This window comes from Motacilla alba, chromosome 15 (genome assembly GCF_015832195.1).
Source record: "Motacilla alba alba isolate MOTALB_02 chromosome 15, Motacilla_alba_V1.0_pri, whole genome shotgun sequence".
In the NCBI taxonomy this organism is placed as follows: domain Eukaryota; kingdom Metazoa; phylum Chordata; class Aves; order Passeriformes; family Motacillidae; genus Motacilla; species Motacilla alba.
The window spans coordinates 2,986,391-3,007,155 of record NC_052030.1 but is presented as its reverse complement, the minus strand read 5'-3'; the positions used below and the strand labels follow the sequence as shown (position 1 = coordinate 3,007,155).

The following is a 20,765-nucleotide window of genomic DNA, read 5'->3' as shown; positions in this document are numbered from 1 at the left end:
CGGTGCCGCTCCGGCCCTGCCCCGCGGTGGGCGTGTCCCCCCGCTCCTTCCCGCGGCGGCGGCGCGGGTGTCACGTGGCGCGCGGCCCCGGACGCGGAAGTGCCGCGCGGTAGCGGCGGGACGCGTTCCGGCAGGCCCGGGCCCCGCGTTCGGCGCTCCGCTGCGCTCTGCTCGGCTGTGGCACGGCTGGCCCCGGCCGCGCTGCCCCGGGGCCGGCTGGGCCCGCGGCGGCTGTGGGCGGCACGGAGCGTTAAGGTGTCCGGGCTCCCTTCGCGCTCGCACTGCGCTGTTCTCCCCGGTGTCCTTCCCCCGGTGCTCGCTCTGCGCTGCTGTCCCCCGTGCGGGTAAGGACCCCGGCGGGCCCGTGTGCCCGACCGCCCCTCGCCGCTCCGGGCAGGAACTCGGGTGTCTCGATGCGCTTCTCTTTCCCTGTGAGCGAGCGGCCGAATGCACGCAGCGGTTCCATAGCTGCTGAATGACTGTAGGCACGGCAGCGGACTGTAACTGCTTGGGTTGGTTCGCTCTCCGCTCCGGCCCTGCTCTTTGAGACGTCCCCGGAGCGGGTCTGCCCGCTCGCAGCACCAAGCGGCGCTTCTTTCCAGACCCGCATCACTTCCAAGTTACAGACTTCGTTTTAAGAAATTTTAGTTATACGGGCTTTTCCCCCCACCACAACTCTCTAGCTGGGTGATTGACTCATTGACTTTCTGTAAAGCACTTCTGCAAGCTTAACCCTTTAATCTATTTGAAAAGCACACTCTTAGGTCCCTCTCTCCTTGTGCCTGTACAAGTAGCTGCCCCGCACTCTCATCTGCTGGGCGCAGCTCTGCCGCGCTGCGGCCGGGACGACGTGCTGTGTTCACGTGCAGAACACACACGATGGTTTGACATTGACAACAGATCTGTGTTTGCTTTCCTTTCTATGTCAGATATGCAAGATGCCTTTAACCGTCTTGACTCGAAGTGTTTGAGAAGAACTGGAGCTCAAGATGAGAACCAACAAGGTGTACAAGCTTGTCATACATAAGAAGGGGTTTGGAGGCAGTGGTCAGTATCTCCTAGCTCATAACAGTGAGACCAACACTAACTTAATTGAAAGCAATTGTTTTATTGTAAAATCGCAATTGTAAAAGAGTGAAGGTGGAGCTTTGGTGTAACAAGCAGTATTTCCAGCCAGAGTTTGGAAAGCTCTTTATAGTAACAGGACACAGCAAAATAAATGAACATTTATTGGAAGAGACCAAGACTGTATCTAAAAATAAAATAGCTCTATTTTTTCTTCTTCCCTTTTGTTGCAACACTTTTCTCTTAATCTGGTGTTTCAGTCACCTTAATGAGTGACATAGCTAGCTGTCAGTGACTCATGCCTGCACACAGATGTGTTTCTGAGCACTAATAACAGTGCCACTGATTGGATTGGTCACTGCTTCTAGACTTACAGCACCTTGGTAAATCTTGTTGAGATTCTATAGCTGTCTACTTTCCTGCTGGTGTTTGTTGCATGAAAAGTATAGAAGATGCTTAAATAAGATGCAGTCTTTTGTGAACACTTTTTTTGGTGAAAGTTCTGTTATTTGAGTTGTTTGTGCCTGCAGGAGGGGCTGATCTAAAGTGGCTGGGTAGGGACCCTGTCATGTGGGGAATAGAAAGCATTTTGCTGATGTGTTCATCTTGGTGTGGTATATTTATGTATGCTGAGCCGTTGTATGCCAAAATTAGTATTTATCTGTTCACTGCCCTCATTCATTTGTGTCTTGTAGATGATGAACTGGTGGTGAATCCCAAAGTATTTCTTCAAATCAAGCTGGGAGATGTTGTGGAAATTGCACATCCCAATGATGAATACAGGTGAATTGTCTTTGCTGATATCAGTGAGGTTGGAGCACTGAAAGGATCTATTCATGTGTAGTGGTTTCTAGAGTAAAAGGCTTTTAGGGCTGACATAACTTTGTTTCAGAATGCTGCCATGATTTTTTTCTGCATAAAGAGAAGTAAAGAGGTTAACTTTAGCAAGAGTGCTTCCTTAAAATTTATGGAATTCCATGTATTTGGTGTTAGTTTGCTGATCTTCCATCGGCCGAGTAGCCCCTGAGTATAGAATCAACAATGTCTGTATCCTCTTCCTAGATCTGCTGTTACTTAAGGATTATTCTCCTATCCTACAGTATATCCTAGGCAAAAATAAAATGTTGTGGCCTTCTTGTATGAACTTGTTCATCCTGCAGCCTCTGTCTGGAAAGCAGCAGTTCACTTGTGTGAGGATCTGAGAAGTTCTTGTGTGACCTAGTTTCCCATTCGTAATATCATCTTTACCTCAAGAGTACCTTGTAATTATGAAGAGTGTAAGGAGCAAGACAGAGAGCCAGGTGGAGAGGATGGTGTATGAAGCTTTCTAGAAAATATTAACATTTCTCTTTAGTTTATCCTGTGGTCCATATTACTAAATAGTTTTGAGTGTGTGATTTACCAGAGAGACTGTTGGCATCTCAACTTGTCTACCTTTTTTTCTTCTCCATGCTAGTCCCCTGCTTCTCCAAGTGAAGTCGCTTAAGGAAGATCTGCAGAAAGGTAAAACTTGAGACTTATGCACAGTGAAATCATAGGAAGGGTAACATAGCTGGGCAGTACCTGTGACTGGCTAGCATATGTATTTAATTTCATTAGAAAATCAATGCTTTGTTTAGCAAGGGAAGGATTAGAATTTTAACAGAAAATGGGCAGTTAGTTCTAAATCTGCTTTTGTTTGGGTAACATGAATATGGTTTAAGCAAACCTGGCTTTTTACCCTGAAATTTGTGTTTCATGACAGTCTGACTGTGCTGGTTTTGTACCTGTAAACCACTTGGAACCTGTTGGGGACCCTGACTTCTCTGCTGTCCTTTCTTGTTCTCTGGCAGAAACAATAAGTGTGGACCAGACAGTTGCACAGGTGTTCCGCCTGCGGCCGTACCAGGATGTCCATGTCAATGTTGTTGACCCAAAGGTGTGTGGTTTTTCCACTTGTTTCCATCCATTCCAACACTTGACTCAAATCATAACCCTGTGACTTTGCATCTACAGTAGTCTGGGGGGGAAAAAGGCTTTTATTTTTTGTTGAAAGAGATTTAGTCTTCTTCCCTAAGAAAGTGAGCCTTAGGCTTTTGAATTATTTGTTGGTTTGTTATGTGTCGCTTCTCTCCCTAGAATCTCTGCCCTCTTTTTGAACTCTTATGATCCTGCTTTGACAGAGCTTGGTAGAAATGAAGACATTTCACATATTTTTAAATTTCAGAAATTCATGAGAACCAGGCACAATAAAGAAAAGCAGAAAGTAGCCTAGTCAAAAGCAGAGCCATGGCCTTGATTTGCATTATTTGGTACCACAGAGCCTCTTGCAGAGAGACATTTCCTGTAGATGTTCCAACTATTCAAAGAGCTGCAGTCAGAACTTACATTCTGCACAAGACAAAGTCTGCAGGAAATGAAGTTTCCTTAATGTCATGAACAATGGCAGTAATTTATTTCAGCTTTCAGTCTGCACTGAAACTCGTGGTACAGGTTTAGTACTTGGGCTTTTTCTGATCACGCTGTGCAATGTTTTGCAGGTCACAGTAGTTGAGGTACATACACAACTTGGTTATTTATTTGTATTGCCTTCCCCATTATCTTGCAGTCTTAGGGATATTGACTTCTTTTGAGTGGCCCTTCTTGTAACATTTGGTTATTCAATGAACAGATTGGTGGGCCCTACTTAAAAACAACCAGGGAAATCTAAGCAGTGTTTTTCATCCGTTTCCCAGGAGGTGACCTTGGACTTGGTGGAGCTGACATTTAAAGATCAGTATATTGGGCGTGGGGATATGTGGAGGCTGAAGAAGAGTTTGGTAAGGCCCCTGCTGCCCTTGGGCAGGGTGCAGGTGATGAACCTTCTATTTTGCTTGCTGTGAATGAAAAGAAGTGCTTTACAAAACGCAGAGAGCCAAAGACAAAGACAGTGCCTGAGCTGAGGAGGATCTTGTGCTGTGAGTGGCACATCAGAGTTGGAGAAATGGGTGTAAATGTTGCAGAAAAACAAATCCCATCATTTCCTACTCCACTGGTATAATTTTGATTACTGCCTTGGGCATCAAAAATGCTGTAGAGAGTTTTTTTTTGCTTATGTTCTGAATTTTAATGATTTACTAGATTTGGAAGGAATTGAATCCAAATGTTTTTCAAGTAGAAGTGTGCTGAAGTGTGCCCTCTCTGAGAGTACCACTTAATAAGCAGCTATTAGAATATCTTCTGCCTGCATCTCTGAAGTGCAGTCTTGTGGTTGTGATATTTTGTGAAAATCCCTTTGCTAGGATTTTCTTCTCCTGAGAAGCTGAGAGGGCCTCAGCTTCAAGTGTAAACAATTTGTTATCTGCTGCTGTGGAATGCAGCAGGTGCTTCCTCCATTGGTCAGTGTGGGATGTTTCTGCTTGGTGGCCAATCCAGGAGGCAGCAGCTCTTGGACTCTCTGGGAGTCACAGAACTTTGTTATTCATTCCTTTCTATTCCTGTCTCACCTTCTGATGAATCTTTCTCTCTGTTCTTTGTAGTATAGTTATAGTGTGGTCTTCTTTAATATAATATATATCATAATATAATAAACCAGCCTTCTGAAATAGAGTCAAGATCTCTCCTTCCCTTCACCAAGTCCTGACTGCCCAGAAGACCCACGGCAATAAATGGTGACCCCAGACGTGGCAATACAGTCTTTAGCTCCTCTAAGTGCAGTGAATTGGGCAAATGATCCCAGTTAGAGCTGCTCTGTGTTAAAAGTGATTTTCTGTTGTCTATTACAGAGGTTCTGTAGGCTGAGCTGTTAGTAGTAACTGCACTGAATGGATTTTGTGACTTCTGCCACAAAAACCATGTTTGAGTGCCAGTGGTTTTTATGTACATTGTTCTTCTCACTCTGAGCCTGCTCCTCTTCTAACACATGGAACTCTTCTTTCCTAGGTCAGCACATGTGCATATGTCACCCAAAAAGTTGAATTTGCAGGTATCAGGTCAGTGCCTCCTCTGAGGGCTTACTGTTGCTTATTGCTTTAGCTTCATGAGTTTTAAGTGTCCAACTGGAGACTCTTCTCTGAAAAATCCTTCATGTTTCATTGTTCTCTTACTCATCTGCAGATTTCTGTCTGCACCATGGGGTGGGGGAAGTCTTCTGTCTGGTTTGGGGTAAAAGAAACTAATAGTAGGGCAGCCAGCTACACTTGTAGCCTCTGATGGAGGCCAAATAATTTTATCTCTTTGAATATTCACCCCCCTTCCCAAGCTGTATTAATAGTTCAGAGGGGATTGCTTCAGTCGCTTTTGGGGTGACACAGGGACCAGGAAAGGTGGAGAATCAGAGGGAAATGGCTGTTAGACATCTTTTGGGTTAAACATCAGGTTTTCACCAAATAAGTAATCCTTGACTGCAGATTTTGGTACATCTCTTACTTGCTCAAATACTGATTCTCTAATCTTCATATTCAAATATTCTGCACTTCTTTTCTTCCAGGGCCCAGGCAGGTGAACTGTGGGTAAAGAGTGAGAAAGTCACTTGTGGATACATCAGTGAGGACACCCGGGTAAGAGTTCAGGAAACAGGAGGAATGCAGTTTTTCCCTTCTTTTCCTTTTCTGCCAGGATTTTTGTAATTCTGTCTTGCCTGCAGATTTGTATGGATCATTGGAATTGGCTGTGCTGTGAGGTGAAGAATGGCAATAAGTTCAGGACAATGAATCATTATTAAACTTCAGCTCTGCTAGGAATGACTTGTTAGAGGGGAAATGCCAACTTGTTAGGGGAGAAATTCCCTGTGATGCAAGGGCCACAGTCGTATGAGTTGCTGTGTAGTTAACCTCTTCATTTGGGCCTTCTAATGAATGTTCTTGGTTTTAAATGAGGTCTTGCCTTCCTTTGCAGGTGGTCTTCCGCTCCACTTCTGCCATGGTTTATATTTTTATCCAGATGAGCTGTGAAATGTGGGATTTTGATATTTATGGTACGTAGGTAACTGTGGCTGTGGATGGTCGCAGCTGTCCTTTCTGCCTCTCCTAGAAAACTGCCACTGCTATTTCTTTCTGCCACTCCCAGCAAACTAAAATATCCTGCCTGTGGCCTAAGCAGTGCTCCAGGGTGTGTTATGGTCTTTCCTTAGATCCTTCCTTGCAGTGCCACCCATTTCTGTCCCTGTCTGTGCCATCCTTCTCCTATCTCTGTAGAGCCTGGGTACCATTAGCTCAGCCACGAAATCGCTGTGAGCACTGGGAAGGTTTTCTATGGATATGAACGTGTTGGGTGATGAGAGCAGGTGCAAGTTTGTGAATCCTGAAGCCAGAAACGTGTGGAAGTCGTGTGCAAAGAGGACCTGGATGTTTTAGATTTCTCTAGACATTGGCTTCTTGAAGTGAAAGCTGCCTTAGCCCAGGTTGAAGTTGGTGACTTCAGCCAGAAGAATTACAGCTTCAGGCATTAAGAATGAGTCACTTCTCTGTGTCATCCTATTTTTTTTTCTGGCTTAATTCTTTAGCAAACCTCTTGCTACTTCCTTTGACCATGTGTTTAGGCATATGGAACTGGGCAATTATTCAAATCAGAGCAGAGGATCATTTGTGCATTATATGCCTAAAAGACAGGACAGATGCTTTCCCAGCATGCTGCAAATGTGTTGGAAAAATGAATTAAAGGTCTGATCCTTCTGGCAGAAGTCTCATATTTACATCCTCTGAAAAAATGATGCCTTTTAATCCTATCATAAAACAATCAAGCTTTTAAATCTTTTTACTATCTTAGCTTTGTGATATTGCCCTTTATTATGCACACAGCTGCTTAAGATTTAATAAATTGTCCTAGAATCTTAGGGTTAGATATGTCCCGTATCTAACTTCTGTAGGTGAAGTAACTATTGTTATCTGAAGCTTGGGAGATTTTTATTTTGCAGGGGATCTATACTTTGAGAAAGCTGTGAATGGTTTCCTTGCTGACCTGTTCACAAAATGGAAGGTAAATAGTTGATTGAGTTCAGTTTTAATTTTTTATTTTTCTGTAATTGTTAGGGACATATCTCTGAACAGTAACACATCACAATATCAAATTGCTGTGGGTATAAACAAATTGTTTCAACTGTCTGTTTTCTTAACAAAAATCTTGGCCACTACAGAGTGGCCTTGGCTTCTTTAGAGACTAGTGGAGAGTGCTCCTGGTAAATGTGATATGGCCAAGCAGCACAGAATCTGCAGGACAGACCATTTGTTATTTCAGAGAGGCAGATGGAGCACTAATGCAGATCCATTAATGCAACAGTCTAGGTTTTGTTACTTACCTTTGTTTCTAGGTATGAGGGAAGAAAGGCTGTTACTATATGTGTATATACACAACTTTCTACCAAACTTGACTTTTAATGTTTTCTTTTTTGCATTTGCTCTTCCTGGACAGGAGAAGAATTGCAGCCATGAAGTGACAGTGGTTCTATTTTCAAGAACATTTTATGAAGCAAAATCTATAGGTATGCAAATTCTCTATTTCATGTTTCCATTTTTAAACCTATCTCGTCTCTTGAAAGTTGGTCACCAGCTGACAGGAACTTTTTCTCTTTTTTAATTGCCATGTTCAAAGTATTCTCTATCAAGCACAGTAGGTACACAGCCATTGTTATGAAAGTACTGCAGTCAAAACCTTACATAGAGTGTTGCAAATTTTCCTCATCGTACTCAAGCTGTTGCATTGGTTTAAAAGCAGTTTTTTATTATATAGGTCTGATATTTCTCCAAGTATTTTGGTTTTTAGTTTGCTTGCTGGAGGCTTTTTTTTTGTTTGTTTGTTGGTTCATTTTTAATGAAAATAACAGCTTTTTGGTGGAGAAGATTAGTCATTTCTATAGAAGAGCATGAGTTAAGATGTGCTTTTCCCTCCATTTCAGATGAGTTTCCTGAAACACATCGTGCATCAATTCGGCAGGATCATGAGGGAAGATTTTATGAAGATTTTTACAAGTACGTTTTCCTCCTAATTCTTTTCACCTCTTGTCCCACAGTGTACGTGCAACCCGATGCACCCTTTTTGTGCAATTCTTTATAGTTTGTTCATCCCTTCTCACTTCCCCTCATAGCTTCTTTCATGGGCCTCATCAGGCTGTGTTTTTTCTAGAGTTGTAGTTCAGAATGAGAGGCGGGAGGAGTGGACCTCCTTGCTTGTGACCATTAAAAAGCTTTTCATCCAGTATCCTGTGTTGGTACGACTCGAGCAAGCAGGTACACGAATCTTCCTTTCCCTGCTTTTATCCTTTGCTCTCTCCTCTTTTTTAAAGAATTTTTTAGCTTGTCAGTAAACTATCCATTTTTAGTTGGAGTCTGCAGTCATGCTGCTTAATGCTCTCCTGGCTGGGCAATTTGCCTCGGTCTTTCTGTGGAACTTAATAACCTCAATTTTGCCTGTCATTTTTGAACCAATAGTTTTTAGTACAGATGTATTTTTCTGTAGGTTTTTTATTATATAAAGCTAGTATACAGGAATGATGATTTTTTTTTCCCTTTCTGAATACTTTTCCAGAGGGCTTTCCTTCAGGTTACAATTCTACCTCAGCACAAGGGAACTACCTGGAGGCTATAAACCTTTCATTCAATGGTAGGTTTTGAGCAATGGGTAAAAATACAACCATTGAAGCAGCTGCCATTAAGTAGCTGTGAACTTATGTTACTTTTTCCTTAACCCTGTGAAGAGGAGGGGGATCTTAGGGGGTTGCCTATTGCTCTGAATGAAATATCCAGGGTGTTCTGGCAGTAGTGCTGATTTCTCTCTGGCAGTGTTTGACAAGCACTACATCAACCGCAACTTCGACCGCACGGGGCAGATGTCGGTGGTGATCACCCCCGGCGTGGGCGTGTTCGAGGTGGACCGGCTCCTCATGATCCTGACCAAGCAGCGCATGATCGACAACGGTAAACGACTCTGGAGGCAAACACAGCTTTGGGAAAGATCCAGCTGCTTCTGGCTGTGAAAAAGGATCTGCTGTGTGCTCTGGGAGGAAGGGTTACAGCTGCGAGACTTGTGTCTGCACTTTGTATTGAAATGAGCAGATTTTCAGAGTACTTACAGGCATTTAGATTCTTTGGTTTGTGATAGAGCACTTCACCTGTCTGGTGACACCTTTCTCTTAAAGGATAATCTTGCACAAGTCACATTCGTTTAGGAAAATAATTTCTTACATCCCCGCAGGTACTGTTGGTTTGTAGGCATACCATGGGACCATTAACTACCATTTTCAGTATTATTGCCTCTTTATATGATGTGAATAAGTATTGGGTCTTCAATTCCAATTGGTGATCTGTTTTGTCTTAGCATATCAGTCCTTCTTGGATAGCTGAACTCTACTGTTGTCTGGTTTCAGGGATAGGTGTGGATTTGGTGTGCATGGGAGAGCAACCCTTGCATGCTGTACCACTCTTTAAGGTAAGGCTGCTTTCCCTTCCCTTGTTCCTGCTACAAATGGTACTCATTTTGTGACTGGCTGGATACAGGTGGTTGCTTCTGAATTACTCTTACAGCTCCATAATCGTTGTGGCCCTGGTGACTCACGAATGGGTGATGACTACAATATCCCACACTGGATAAATCACAGGTAGGTGAATTCTATCGGCTTTTGCTAAACGCTTCTGCTTTGCTTTACTCTTCATAATCTCTTGAATCTCTTTCTTCTTTTATCTCCTCTGCTTTCCTTGTGAAGCAAAGGAAATATTACATTACTCTTGCAGAACTCTGGGCATTAATGCAACCTAACAAATGACAGGGTTTTCAAACAGCTGGTGTGGATCCCTACAGTTGTGTAAATCAGGAAGAGTTATGTAAATGGCACAGTGGAAGTGGATGTCTTTCTGTAGAAAGAGAGAATGAACTGGGCAATGCACATGTTCAGCATATTAAGAAGTATCTAGACTGAGGCTGTACAAGTATCAAAGCCCTGTCTTTAGGCAAAGAGTAGCTTCTCTCAACCATCCCTTGGTGTTTTCCATACTTTTTTTATGCACAGAAAGGTATCCCTTTTTCTCTATCCAATAGCTGACTCAGGTTCCTGGTCTGCTTACTGTGTAGCAAACCAGCTGTGTTGAGTTCTTAAAGCCACACTGTTTTTTCTTTCAGTTTCTACACATCCAAAAGCCAACTCCTGTGTAACAGCTTCACTCCACGGATCAAGCTGGCAGGAAAGAAGGTGGGAATTTTCTGATTTATATTTTCTTACAAGCTTGTCCGATAGCTCCTCTCAGTCAAGCATCACAAGTATTCCAACAGCTGAAACTAAGTTTGTGTGCTCAAAGGCTGTGAAAGCGAAGCTGAGAGGTTTGTTGTGGGGATTGTGAATGAGAGGGAGTTTGTAGGTCTTTCCTTCCTAGATAAAACTGGATGAGAAATGTTTTAGCCACCATAAAATTTAGTTTCATTCTGTAACAAAGAACTGTATGGAGAGGAAGAAAGGTGTTGAACATTGTGTTTTTCACACACGTTTGTGACCAAGTATCAGTATTTAATATTTCTGAAGCTGTCTGGCTGCCTCACTGAGCCAGCAAATGAAACTTAGTCTGCTTGGTCACACTGGGGATGTTTCCTTAGAACATGCTGAATGATTCCCTTCCCTCTGTCTTTTCTGTTGCTCTCTTTTTTTTCTTTCTTGTTTGTTTTTTTGGTCACTTCACACCTCCTTTGTTGGACCTTCCAGCCACTGACAGAGAAAGCAAAAAATAATCGTGATGCCTGTAAGTAATTCTGTTCTGGAATGATCTGTCCCACTGACTCCCAAAAGTAACAAACAGCTGCAGGAAGACAATGACACTTCAGCCCAAGGAAGGGACAATTGTTACAGAAAACCATCAAACTCCTATTTGAGTATTTCCCATTTTTGTTATTTGGGATGCTAATGTGCATGTGGCAGTTGACTTCTTGGCCGTTACTCATTTAGTGTTTAGGATGTATGGGGGAAAAGACATTATGGCCTCAGCCAGCCTGATTCAGAGGCACCAACTCTGATAATTGAGCTGCTCTCCTCATGACACTTTGGGATTTCTTTTGGAATAGATACTTTCCTTAGGAGTGGGAGGTGGATATTCTGCTTTGCAGATCTTGAACATTCTTGAAAGAGGTTCCAGTGCTGTATGATTTTTATTTCAGCATTAGGAGCTCCAAAGGATGCTGAGAATGCCTTGCCTATCCAGGTGGATTATGATGGCTATGATGCCCAGGTGTTCCGACTGCCAGGCCCAGCCAGAGCCCAGCGCTGTACCACTTTCAGGTGAGAGGCTTGGGGAGTGCACTGGTTCTGGAGTAGCCACGTTATGTGTGCTTGATACATAAAATACTTGGAGAAATACAAGAAGAATTGATCTCCACATGCTCACAGTTGAACAAAAAGCTTCATCTGTACCTGATCTTCATGACTGGTTGTCTGGTGTTTTACTTCTAAAATAGTGTGTGGGGTCTAGGAAAAGGCATAATTTTTTTTTCTTTAAGTCTTTAATTTTGTTTGAAGTGGAATAAAGCTAGTCTTTGTAGCAGATTTTGCAAGGGGGTTAAGAAAGTATTTGCACATTAGACTTTCACAGAGTTGTAGAAATAGATTGTTTGATGCACTGCTTAGTAACTGGTGAACAGAGTGCTGAGGAATCCTCTCTGAAAATGATGCTTGTCTGAATGAGAGAAGAGGCAGAAAAGCTGAGTGCAGGTTCTCAACTATTCCATGTTCTTTTGTCTGAGGAGAAAGGCTGGTTATTCTCAGGTCCTGGCCAAATTCATTGAATAAACGGTAAATGTCAATGCTTTTTCAGAAATACAGGGTTGACAAGCTTGTTTTGAAGTACTTTTTTTACTTTGCTTCTTTCAGAAGTATTGCCTAACTGAGAGCATGTGGACTCTCTTGTTAGTATGTTAATTTGAGCAGCCTGTAGGAGCACATGCTGAAAGATGGCAGCACAATTTAAATAGCTGATAATTCCAAGTAGTTTCCCTATAGCTACCTGGTTCTGGCACTGTAGGCTGAGGTTTGTAGGCTAGGCTACATCTCTACCAGGTTGATGTAGTGTCTGTAGGATTGCAGAGGGAGTTTAGCAGATCCTTTCATAGCCCCTGTGTTGGAAGTGTGCAGCGTTCCTGTTGTGTTTGTGATGCACTGAACTATAAATTACCCAAGAGTCAAAAAAGAGAGTGATGGCTTCCCTGTAATGCTCCTCTCGAGTTCACCTGCTGAGCATCGAGTCTTTTGCATGACTTGAGCCTGTCCCAGCCCCCTGAAAACCTGGGGATGAATCTGTCTTTCCTGTCACCGGGCATCCCTGCGAGCAGGTCAGTGAGGGAGAGGGAGAGCCGCACGAGGAAGAGCTCCAGCTCGTACGACGTCTCGAGCAGCCCCTCGCTGCAGAGCCGCGCGCTGCCGCCCGAAGAGGTGAGGAGCCAGGCCTCTGACGACAGCTCTCTGGGCAAGATCTCCAACATCCTGATGATCCCGCGGCCTCACCTGCACCAGTGTGAAGTCAGCAGCTCGCTGGGCTATACCAGCACCAGAGGTCAGCCCGGGGCAGGTGGGAAGGTGCCTTTGGTGGGGAGAGAAGGGGGAAGTTTGTGTTGGCCACTGCCAGGCCAGCACAGTGGAGATGGTGCTTGTACTGGCGCTCATGGTACGGCTTTTCCTTGGCTGCAGCAGGGTGTGCATTCTCCCTTTGTCATCCTTGTCCAATTCCATTGCTTTTTTTAATAGCTTGTCCTAAATAGAAGTGTCCTGACACCGATTTACTCTTTTCCCTTGCCTATTGCCTTCTTTAGTACTTGACTAGTCTCCTGTGCCTGCCTGCAAGTCTGGACATACACAAGGAACTTGAATTATCCAGGTCACCTATAATCTATTGAATAAGATCTGGCCTTAGCAGTGAGCCCTGGGGGCCCCTGCTTATGAAATTTCTCTGTGAGGATTTGTTGTCATTAAGACTCACTTTCTGGATCCTTCCTTTTGACAATGTACTGCTGAGCTGTCTCAGTGTGTTAGCAGTGCTGGCACTCCTCTTTTCTTCCTTTCCAATTTAACTTTGTTCTCAGACAATATGCAGTATCTTCCCCAAACACAGCTCATTTCTAGGTAAATTGTATTCCTCCTGCAACTGCTTCATCTTCTATAAAATTCTGTCCCTGAAGGCTCTTCACGGTGTCTTCATGCCATGCTGGATGACACTGATACCATATTTATCCTGTCACAGGAATCTCAGTTACCTGTGTGGAGCTGCTCTCACACAGTGTAGTTGACATCACATCTACCATTCATGTTTTCCCCTGCTGTCAGTTAACACAACTCTTTTCTTTCTTTGGTATCTCTGTTATTCCCTTAGTTTGAAGGATAGTTGTGTGACCCACTTGAAGGTGTTCAGCTGGATGAGGGTGTGTGTGGATCAGGAGGAGCAGGGAGGGGGGAAGAGTCAAAGAAACTGAGGTTTTTCACATGTTGTATTTGACAATATAAAATGGCAAATGGGACCCTTCTCTTTGGGATTTCCACTTGTTGGGCAGAGCAATCAAAGTAATTGCTACTTATCTATCTGGTATATTTTTCTCTCCTATTTCTAAATAACTGCATTTTTGTTCCACACTGAGTAGTGACAACTAACTGGTGTCTTGTGGAGATCATGTCCCATGTCTTCTGGGAGTAATCTCTGACTTCAGTGCTCAGATCTGAGTGTTAGAGAAAAGGCATGCATACAAGGCTCACCTGTGGCTTTGGTACTCATCCCAAAGTTTTTGTGTCAGTCTTTTGATTTCTCAATAATTCTCTAAGGTCCGAGTAGCCCTTCATAATTGGCTTAGCAAGCAATTTTTTAATGGATTCATTTAGTAGAAGTTTACAGTTTACAGCAGTGCTGTAATGGCAGATGGAGTCATGCTTTGTTTTTGTCTGGGTTCTTGTTTGCATTGTAACTTTCAGGCAGGATAGGAATTGCTTTCAGCTTCTCGTCCTGCTTATTTCTTAGGTCTCCTTATTTCCCTTACCGTGGGCAATCCTTATATCCCTGAGCGGTTAGTTCTCTTGTGCTTGGCTCCTGCAGGGTCTCACGCCGCCTTGGTTGTGTTTTGCAGATTTCCTTGAGAACATGCTGGAGTCCCAGCAGCGCGACTCCAGCGCCCCGGGGCGCTTCCACGTGGGCAGCGCCGAGTCCCTGCTGCACATCCGCCCGGGCGGGTACACGCCCCAGCGCGCCCTCATCAACCCCTTCGCCCCGTCCCGCATGCCCATGAAGCTGACGTCGAACCGCAGGCGCTGGATGCACACCTTCCCCGTGGGTGAGCTGCCTCCTGCACACCTGGCTGCTGTGACTTTGCCCTTGCCCAGGATTAGCGCGGCAAAGAGCCAGTGAGAGCTCTGGGGTATTAAAGAGTTTGCACACTACACTCGCTTGTGTGCGGGCTCGAGCAATCCTCCTTTGGGAAATACCTCTATTTGCAAACAAGCAGCAGCAGGTACAGAACAATTCCCTGTTTAAGGGAATTGTAACTAAAATTTGGGTTGATTTTCTGATGCTGTATTGTTTGCATGATCGTTTAATGCCTTGTAAGTAGGCCCTCCAAAATGTTTTAAAAAATATTTTGTTTCAGAGGAGACGGCAGAGGTTCAAGGCTTTGAAGATTTTGTGAACATGCTTTCTTAATGTCCATTGGCTCTCATTGCTTATGCTGTTGGCAAGAGAAGGGTACAAGCAACTGAGGAATCAGTGCAGATGTGTTGATCAGTGATCCAACTGTACCTGTGTAGGTCCCTCGGGAGAAGCCATCCAGATCCATCATCAGACCCGCCAGAATATGGCAGAAATGCAGGGCAGCGGGCAGCAGGATTTGACGCATTCCTCTGCGGAGCTGCTGGAGCTGGCTTACCATGAGGCAACTGGCAGGTGAGCCACTTGCTCAGTCTGGAGTGTTGGGTTTACAGACCGTGAGATCAGGTCTGTAGATAACCAGCTAAGCTTTACTTCTCTCCTGAAGGGATGTGAGTAGCTGGTTCTTTGCTGTCCTGCAAAGGCAGTGCTTTGGTTACTGCTGGAGGCAGACAAACAGTGTGGACATTTATGGAATGCTGTCATGGCCTTCTCTGTGCTGCCCTTGTGCTGTTCCATCTCTGGAGACATCAGTGAGGGAAGAGCTTGCTTCCAGCCCGGCCTCGGCTGAGGCAGAGAGGCTGAGGGCTCGTTGGTACATTGCTAAAAGCAGGGATGGCACGAGTGAGGAAGGCTGTGCAAACCAGGCTGCTTTGTTTCTCTGCAGACACGTCAGCTCTCGGCATCCGGGGGACAGCGGCTCCTTCCTGAGCTTCGGCGGGGCAGAGGAGTACGGGAACGGGCTGGGGGCCGGCCCCGGCGCAGGTAACGGGGCCAGGACAGCACTCAGGGGATGGGGCAGGACTCGTGGGGGGACATGCACGGCAAAGCAGGAGGAATCCAGAGTGGGAAAACAGTGATCTGTTCGTGCACTTACTTGGACTTCCTGGTGTATGGTTGTTCTTTGGCTTGGTTTGTTGGTTTTAGTTTAGTCTTGTTTAATGTGTCTCTACTTCTCTAGGCGTGTCTTATAAGGTTTCTTTTAGAGAGATGCTCATTGTTTACTGATAATAAGCTCTCAGGCAGTATCTGAGTTCCATAATAACAAAGCAGTGATGCTCAGACACAAAAAAGAGCTAAATATGCACTGGTGTTCAGAAGCCTTTTTTTGGTGGGGTTGCCTTAAGCTGTTATCCTTTAGAGAAAAGATGTGTCTGTACTTTCAGTTGAAGATTTCCTCTATCTTCCTTAACTTACCCAGACACCTGAACTAATGAAAATTCTCAACATTTGTTTTCTGCCCTGTAAATGGAACACCATGCTGTATTGATCATTCTGCTGCGTTGTCTGGTTTTTTGTGACCTACCCTCTGCTTTTGTAGATATGCATTTTAGTTAGGCACGTGGAAAAAAGTTGAACTTTTGGACTACAGCATTCAAGACTTATTTTCTCAAAAATAATTTGACGTTCTTTTCTCAAAACAAATTTAAAGATTTTTTTTAAGAATAAATTTGCCCTTCTGATTTACATTGGATTAAGACAAATTTTGTTTTCCATTATGCCTTGCAGAGCTGTAAAGAAGTTAGCAGACTTAATTTTCTTGTGCCTCATCTTGTATTCACTTAGTAACATTTAAAATTATTTTCTGTTGCATCCTTCTGTGAATTTCTTCTGATTGCATTTAATTTTCTTGCTTTACATTTTTGGAATTTTCTGGCTTCCAGATAGGCTCTGTTTGTTTTTGCAGTTGCTGAACTGCATTTCAGCTGGCTGCAGTTTGCACAGTGTAAATGCAGAGCATGTCCTGGCAATGAACATGCTTGCATTTATGGAATTTCTTTGTGTCTGTAGACCCTCACCTATCTACAGGGGCCGCACTGGGTACTCAGTGATTTGACTGAGAGTTCTCCCTTATGGTTTGAGTCACCTATGAAACGAAGCAGTCTGGGGGGCAGTTTGTTTTTTTGGATTTCCAGAAATGCTGTTTCTTATTGAGTGGATTCTCTCTGCTGCCTGCAGCACGGTTCGGTGCATCACGGGTTTCAGAGTGAAAAATGATCACATCAGTTTCCCCTGGGCCTCGGGACGTGGTCGCTGTTGCCCCGCAGATGGGGTGGTAGCTCAGAGAAGGCAATCCCGCAATTGCAATTCCCGGTGTGGATGGCAGATGGCAGGAGGAGCTGGTGGAAGTTGAAGGCCGCTCAGAGCCAGCTCCCCTGCGGGTTACTGGCATCATCACGTAGCAGAAATCCACCCTTTCTCTTACAGGGGAAGAGCAATGGTGCTGATACCAATTTCCTGGGTAAATCCACATAAGCTAGTTTTAAACAATAGTTCCTATTAAATGTTTGGAGGCTTACTGAAATTTTTATTTTGATAAATGGCTTTGAAGGCAGCAGTTTTTCTTGTCTCCTTAGCATCTCTTTTTCTCTCATGTGCACACCAGCTGTTTATAGGAGCTTATAGCATCTACTTTTCAAGATGTTTTGCTGTTTTGGGGAGGAGAGTTTTGTTTGGGTTTTAGCTGTTGAGCACTTCTAGTGAGATGTTCAGGTTTGATCCAAGATGTATTTTTTCCTCATTAATTGGCTTAGTGTTTTTTTCCGCTGTGCAGAACCCTGGGATTTTCCATGCAGAGAAATTCCGTATCTTAAAACATCATCACGCTTTTGATTTATTTTTATTTGAAATTCAAGAGAAGTGCGTAATTGCTTAAAATAAAAAACATTTCTTTCTTGTAGGGGTGAACCTCAAAGCTCAGAACAAGGATTCTGTGGAAGATGCTGTCTCTAATTCTCCAGATCCAAGTAAGCGGGAGAAAGGTTCGGAAGAGAGTTTGCATAGGTGGGAAGATGGGGAGGGAAAAGGCATGGACATATATAGAGGCATCAGGAGGTGGTAGGCAAGAAACTGAGGAGCCTCCTTGGCTTTTGGCAGTAGTTTATTTTGGCCTGCAGTAATTTGCAGGATCTGCCTGTACTGTCTCACTGTGATTGCAGTTCTGGAGTTCTTAAGAACATGTGAAGCTGTTTGTTGTGTTACAGCTGAAATTCTTTCCTTACCAGACACTATTCTGCAAAAAGCGAAAGCTGCTGAACTCTTATCTGCCTCTCAGTATGAAAAGTTTGTTTGGTACCAGCTTGTTGAAGTAGAATTAGTACAGTCAGTTTCTGAATTTGGTACTATTTACTGAGAAATATCTGCCTTCACTTCCTAGAGAAACAAGTGTGTCACTGCTTAAGAAAGCATTTTCTTTGTAGTAGTCTGTCATGTATTATTTTCTTGTGCAGCATTCCTGCCATTGGTGTTAACAGCTTTACAGTAAAATAAATTTCTGTCTGTAGGAGCTCTATGACGAGAAGTTAAGCATCAGTAGGTGATACAGATTGTTTGAATTGGGTCAGAATGTAGTGCAGTGGTGTGAATGGTCAGTGGTCAGAATGTAATGAGCTGATGATTTGATACAATCTAGTTAGCTTTTCCTTTTTAATGTCTAGTTTTACATCCCTGTAATCTCAAAACTGCAGCATAACTCTAGGAAAGGGCGTAGGAAAAGATTGCTTCCCAAGTTACTATTTTTCTGGTCTTCCCACCCCTCTGGATATATCTTCTGTTTTTATAACTGTGGAAATACTCCCTTTTCTGCTGTTGTACTATTCCAGAAAGAGGCTGGTCTGTCATTCTTTCTCTCCTCCTCTCCAGCTCCTTCTGCAGTTGTCTAGGATGCAAAACTGGTCTGATTTTCTTGTTCAGACTTGGAATGTTGATCTGTTTATTAATAATCAGTAACTGCACTTGATTTGCTGTAATTTTGGAAGAGCAGTGGCTATGTCAGCTCTAGCTTTCAATCAAGAGGAAATTAAATGTATTAACTTTGAATGCCTTTTGCATGATGGGATGAAATCAGCATGTGCACTGCATTGTTTAACAAACTCTGTCTCTTTCTCTCCCTCCCTTCTTCCCCTCCTATTTTCTTTTTCCCTTCCTGTTCCACACCCCTTTTTGTCCCTGTTGCCTTTATGCCAACTGTTTTTCGTCTCTCATTCTTTCAAACTGTCCTCTTCATGCACTTCTTCCACCCTGCTCTGCACCCTGTTTTTCCATGGGTGACCCCCCCCGTGCCCCCCTTGTGTGCCCCCATGACACAACGAGGCAGTTCTGACGCTGTCTGCTCCCCCCATAGTGCCAGGCTTCTGTTGTACAGTTGGAGTGGACTGGAAGTCCCTGACCACCCCGGCCTGCCTGCCCCTCACCACGGATTACTTCCCCGACCGCCAGAGCCTGCAGAACGATTACACCGAGGGCTGCTACGACCTGCTGCCAGAGGCTGACATGGACAGGTTGGGCCAGCACCTCCTCTGTTCATCCCGTGCTTAAGGAGCAGGTGATGGAAGAGGATCACTGCAGTCTGTACAAGTGAATGATGGATTGCTAACAGGGCAGCAGAATACTTACTTTTTTCTTTTTTTTTCCAGTGATGGCTTTGGACCTTTTCTGATGTTCCCACCTGACAGTATTGTGTGCTCCATAGATTTGATGTTAGAAATTGTTTGCATACAAATTTTTATGTCTCTTTTCTGTTGTGTTTTGATCAAAATATTCAACCTCAAGCTATCATCTCTGTTAATCTACTTTCTAGCAAGTGTTTTGGAAACACTAAATGAGCAAATGCATGTGGACACAGTATTTAAGATGCTTATCCTCACTTTAAAGGATATTTAGTTTTAAGAATCTTGTTGGAAAACAGAATTAGTTGGACAAATATAACTTCTCTGCTTGTCTCAGGGGTCTCTGGTAACTATTCTTGAATAGGGTTAGTTTGATTTTTACTGAAGCAGTCTCATTATCTTAAACTTTTTTCAGTCTTTCCATAACTTGTAAGATATCAAAAGACCTGCTTGTGTTGCTGCTTTATGGGAGCAAAACAAAAGTATTAATCAGGGTGGTTGAAATACATAGGAAATAATAGGATCAATGAAGAAACACCTGAAAGAAATGTCAGTAGGAAGGTAAAGTTCAGAGCAGGAGCTGCCCTAGGATGAATGTGTTCTCTAACCCCTCCCTGCTCTCCACTTCCCACTGTGGGAGAGGCTGGAGCATTGCTGCCCACTGGCATTCTGAGCTCTCCTGAACATGTACAAACTGCACTGAGGCTGCCTGCAAAGTGCTGGAAAAGTCATCTTTGGGGAATTTATTGTTCCACAACTGCTGTAGGCAAATTTGTTACTGGTTGCCAGACTTCAAAGGCAGCAGTAGATATTGCCAGACAGTTCATCACCCTGTGTCAAAAGGTGCCCCTTTTCCCTCCTGCTCCCACAGGCAGGCGTTCCCAGGCACAGGGCTCCAGGGCCCGGAGCAGAGCTAAGAATGGGTGTGTGGTCAGCTTCCTTATTCTGGTCTGCTTAACCTTTGTGTGCAGGAGGGATGAGGAAGGAGTGCAGATGACAGCGCAGCAGGTGTTTGAGGAGTTCATTTGTCAGCGCCTCATGCAAGGCTATCAGATCATCGTGCAATCCAAGCCGCAGAAGCCGGCCCCGGCCGTGCCGCCCCCGCTCAGCAGCAGTCCCCTCTACAGCAGAGGTGAGTCACCTGGGCTTGACCAGTCAGGCTTTTCTCTTCTGCCATTCCCAGTAACCTCAAATTAGGCACATCCACCAGTTGCTCAACACGTTGTTGGCTGTTCTTTGGTAGTTCTGCCAGGGAAGTTTTGAATGGGTGGTGTAGGAATCCCACGTGCTCTTCTTTGCTTATGATATCAGCAAATCTTAACTGTAAGAGCAAAAGACTCCTTGTGCAACTGCTCCCTAAAAATGTGGCCTGAAAGCTGGGGTTTAGGTTGTGCTGAGATCAGAAGCCCACTTCTGGACTCCAGCTCTGGAGTCTCTTCCTATAGGCACAGTTTGTTGATAAAGTTCTGAGTACTGCAGTAAGCTAAAAGGGTTTTGCTTTTTACAACTAGGTCTTGTGTCAAGAAATAGACCTGAGGAAGAGGATCAGTACTGGCTGAGCATGGGCCGTACTTTCCACAAAGTCACCTTAAAAGACAAAATAATTACTGTGACTCGGTACCTGCCAAAGTGAGTATCTCTCTGCTTGAGCAGTTTGCTGTCAGTGTTCAGAGGAACATTCTTCTGCAGCTCTGTGCTTGCTTGAAAGAACACCTTTCTTTTAAGGAGAAGAAAGAGAAGCATCAGTATCAATAATGCTGAGATTAAT

The 20,765-nt window shown here is 44.1% G+C and overlaps 1 protein-coding gene across 6 annotated transcripts in view; it reads left to right on the top strand.

Annotated features, from left to right (window-relative positions):
- Window positions 1-77: 77 nt before the first annotated feature.
- DEPDC5 (DEP domain containing 5, GATOR1 subcomplex subunit) overlaps window positions 78-20,765 on the top strand; it is a 39,835-nt gene continuing 19,147 nt past the window's right edge. For 3 of the 6 annotated variants that reach the window (XM_038152034.1, XM_038152032.1, XM_038152035.1), the window contains exons 1-28: window positions 79-344; window positions 930-1,047; window positions 1,761-1,848; window positions 2,522-2,568; window positions 2,898-2,983; window positions 3,780-3,863; window positions 4,966-5,015; window positions 5,513-5,582; window positions 5,920-5,998; window positions 6,938-6,999; window positions 7,432-7,501; window positions 7,916-7,988; window positions 8,143-8,246; window positions 8,545-8,619; window positions 8,799-8,933; window positions 9,383-9,444; window positions 9,540-9,613; window positions 10,132-10,201; window positions 10,706-10,742; window positions 11,155-11,275; window positions 12,322-12,542; window positions 14,098-14,301; window positions 14,771-14,906; window positions 15,277-15,374; window positions 17,291-17,356; window positions 18,706-18,889; window positions 19,969-20,129; window positions 20,509-20,626. In XM_038152034.1, coding sequence (XP_038007962.1) covers window positions 990-1,047; window positions 1,761-1,848; window positions 2,522-2,568; window positions 2,898-2,983; window positions 3,780-3,863; window positions 4,966-5,015; window positions 5,513-5,582; window positions 5,920-5,998; window positions 6,938-6,999; window positions 7,432-7,501; window positions 7,916-7,988; window positions 8,143-8,246; window positions 8,545-8,619; window positions 8,799-8,933; window positions 9,383-9,444; window positions 9,540-9,613; window positions 10,132-10,201; window positions 10,706-10,742; window positions 11,155-11,275; window positions 12,322-12,542; window positions 14,098-14,301; window positions 14,771-14,906; window positions 15,277-15,374; window positions 17,291-17,356; window positions 18,706-18,889; window positions 19,969-20,129; window positions 20,509-20,626 — 2,633 coding nt within the window. In that variant the 5' untranslated portion in view covers window positions 79-344; window positions 930-989. Of the gene's footprint in view, window positions 345-929; window positions 1,048-1,760; window positions 1,849-2,521; window positions 2,569-2,897; window positions 2,984-3,779; window positions 3,864-4,965; window positions 5,016-5,512; window positions 5,583-5,919; window positions 5,999-6,937; window positions 7,000-7,431; window positions 7,502-7,915; window positions 7,989-8,142; window positions 8,247-8,544; window positions 8,620-8,798; window positions 8,934-9,382; window positions 9,445-9,539; window positions 9,614-10,131; window positions 10,202-10,705; window positions 10,743-11,154; window positions 11,276-12,321; window positions 12,543-14,097; window positions 14,302-14,770; window positions 14,907-15,276; window positions 15,375-17,290; window positions 17,357-18,705; window positions 18,934-19,968; window positions 20,130-20,508; window positions 20,627-20,765 lie in introns of those variants that run through there. The other 3 variants (XM_038152036.1, XM_038152033.1, XM_038152037.1) reach the window with 2 other exon arrangements.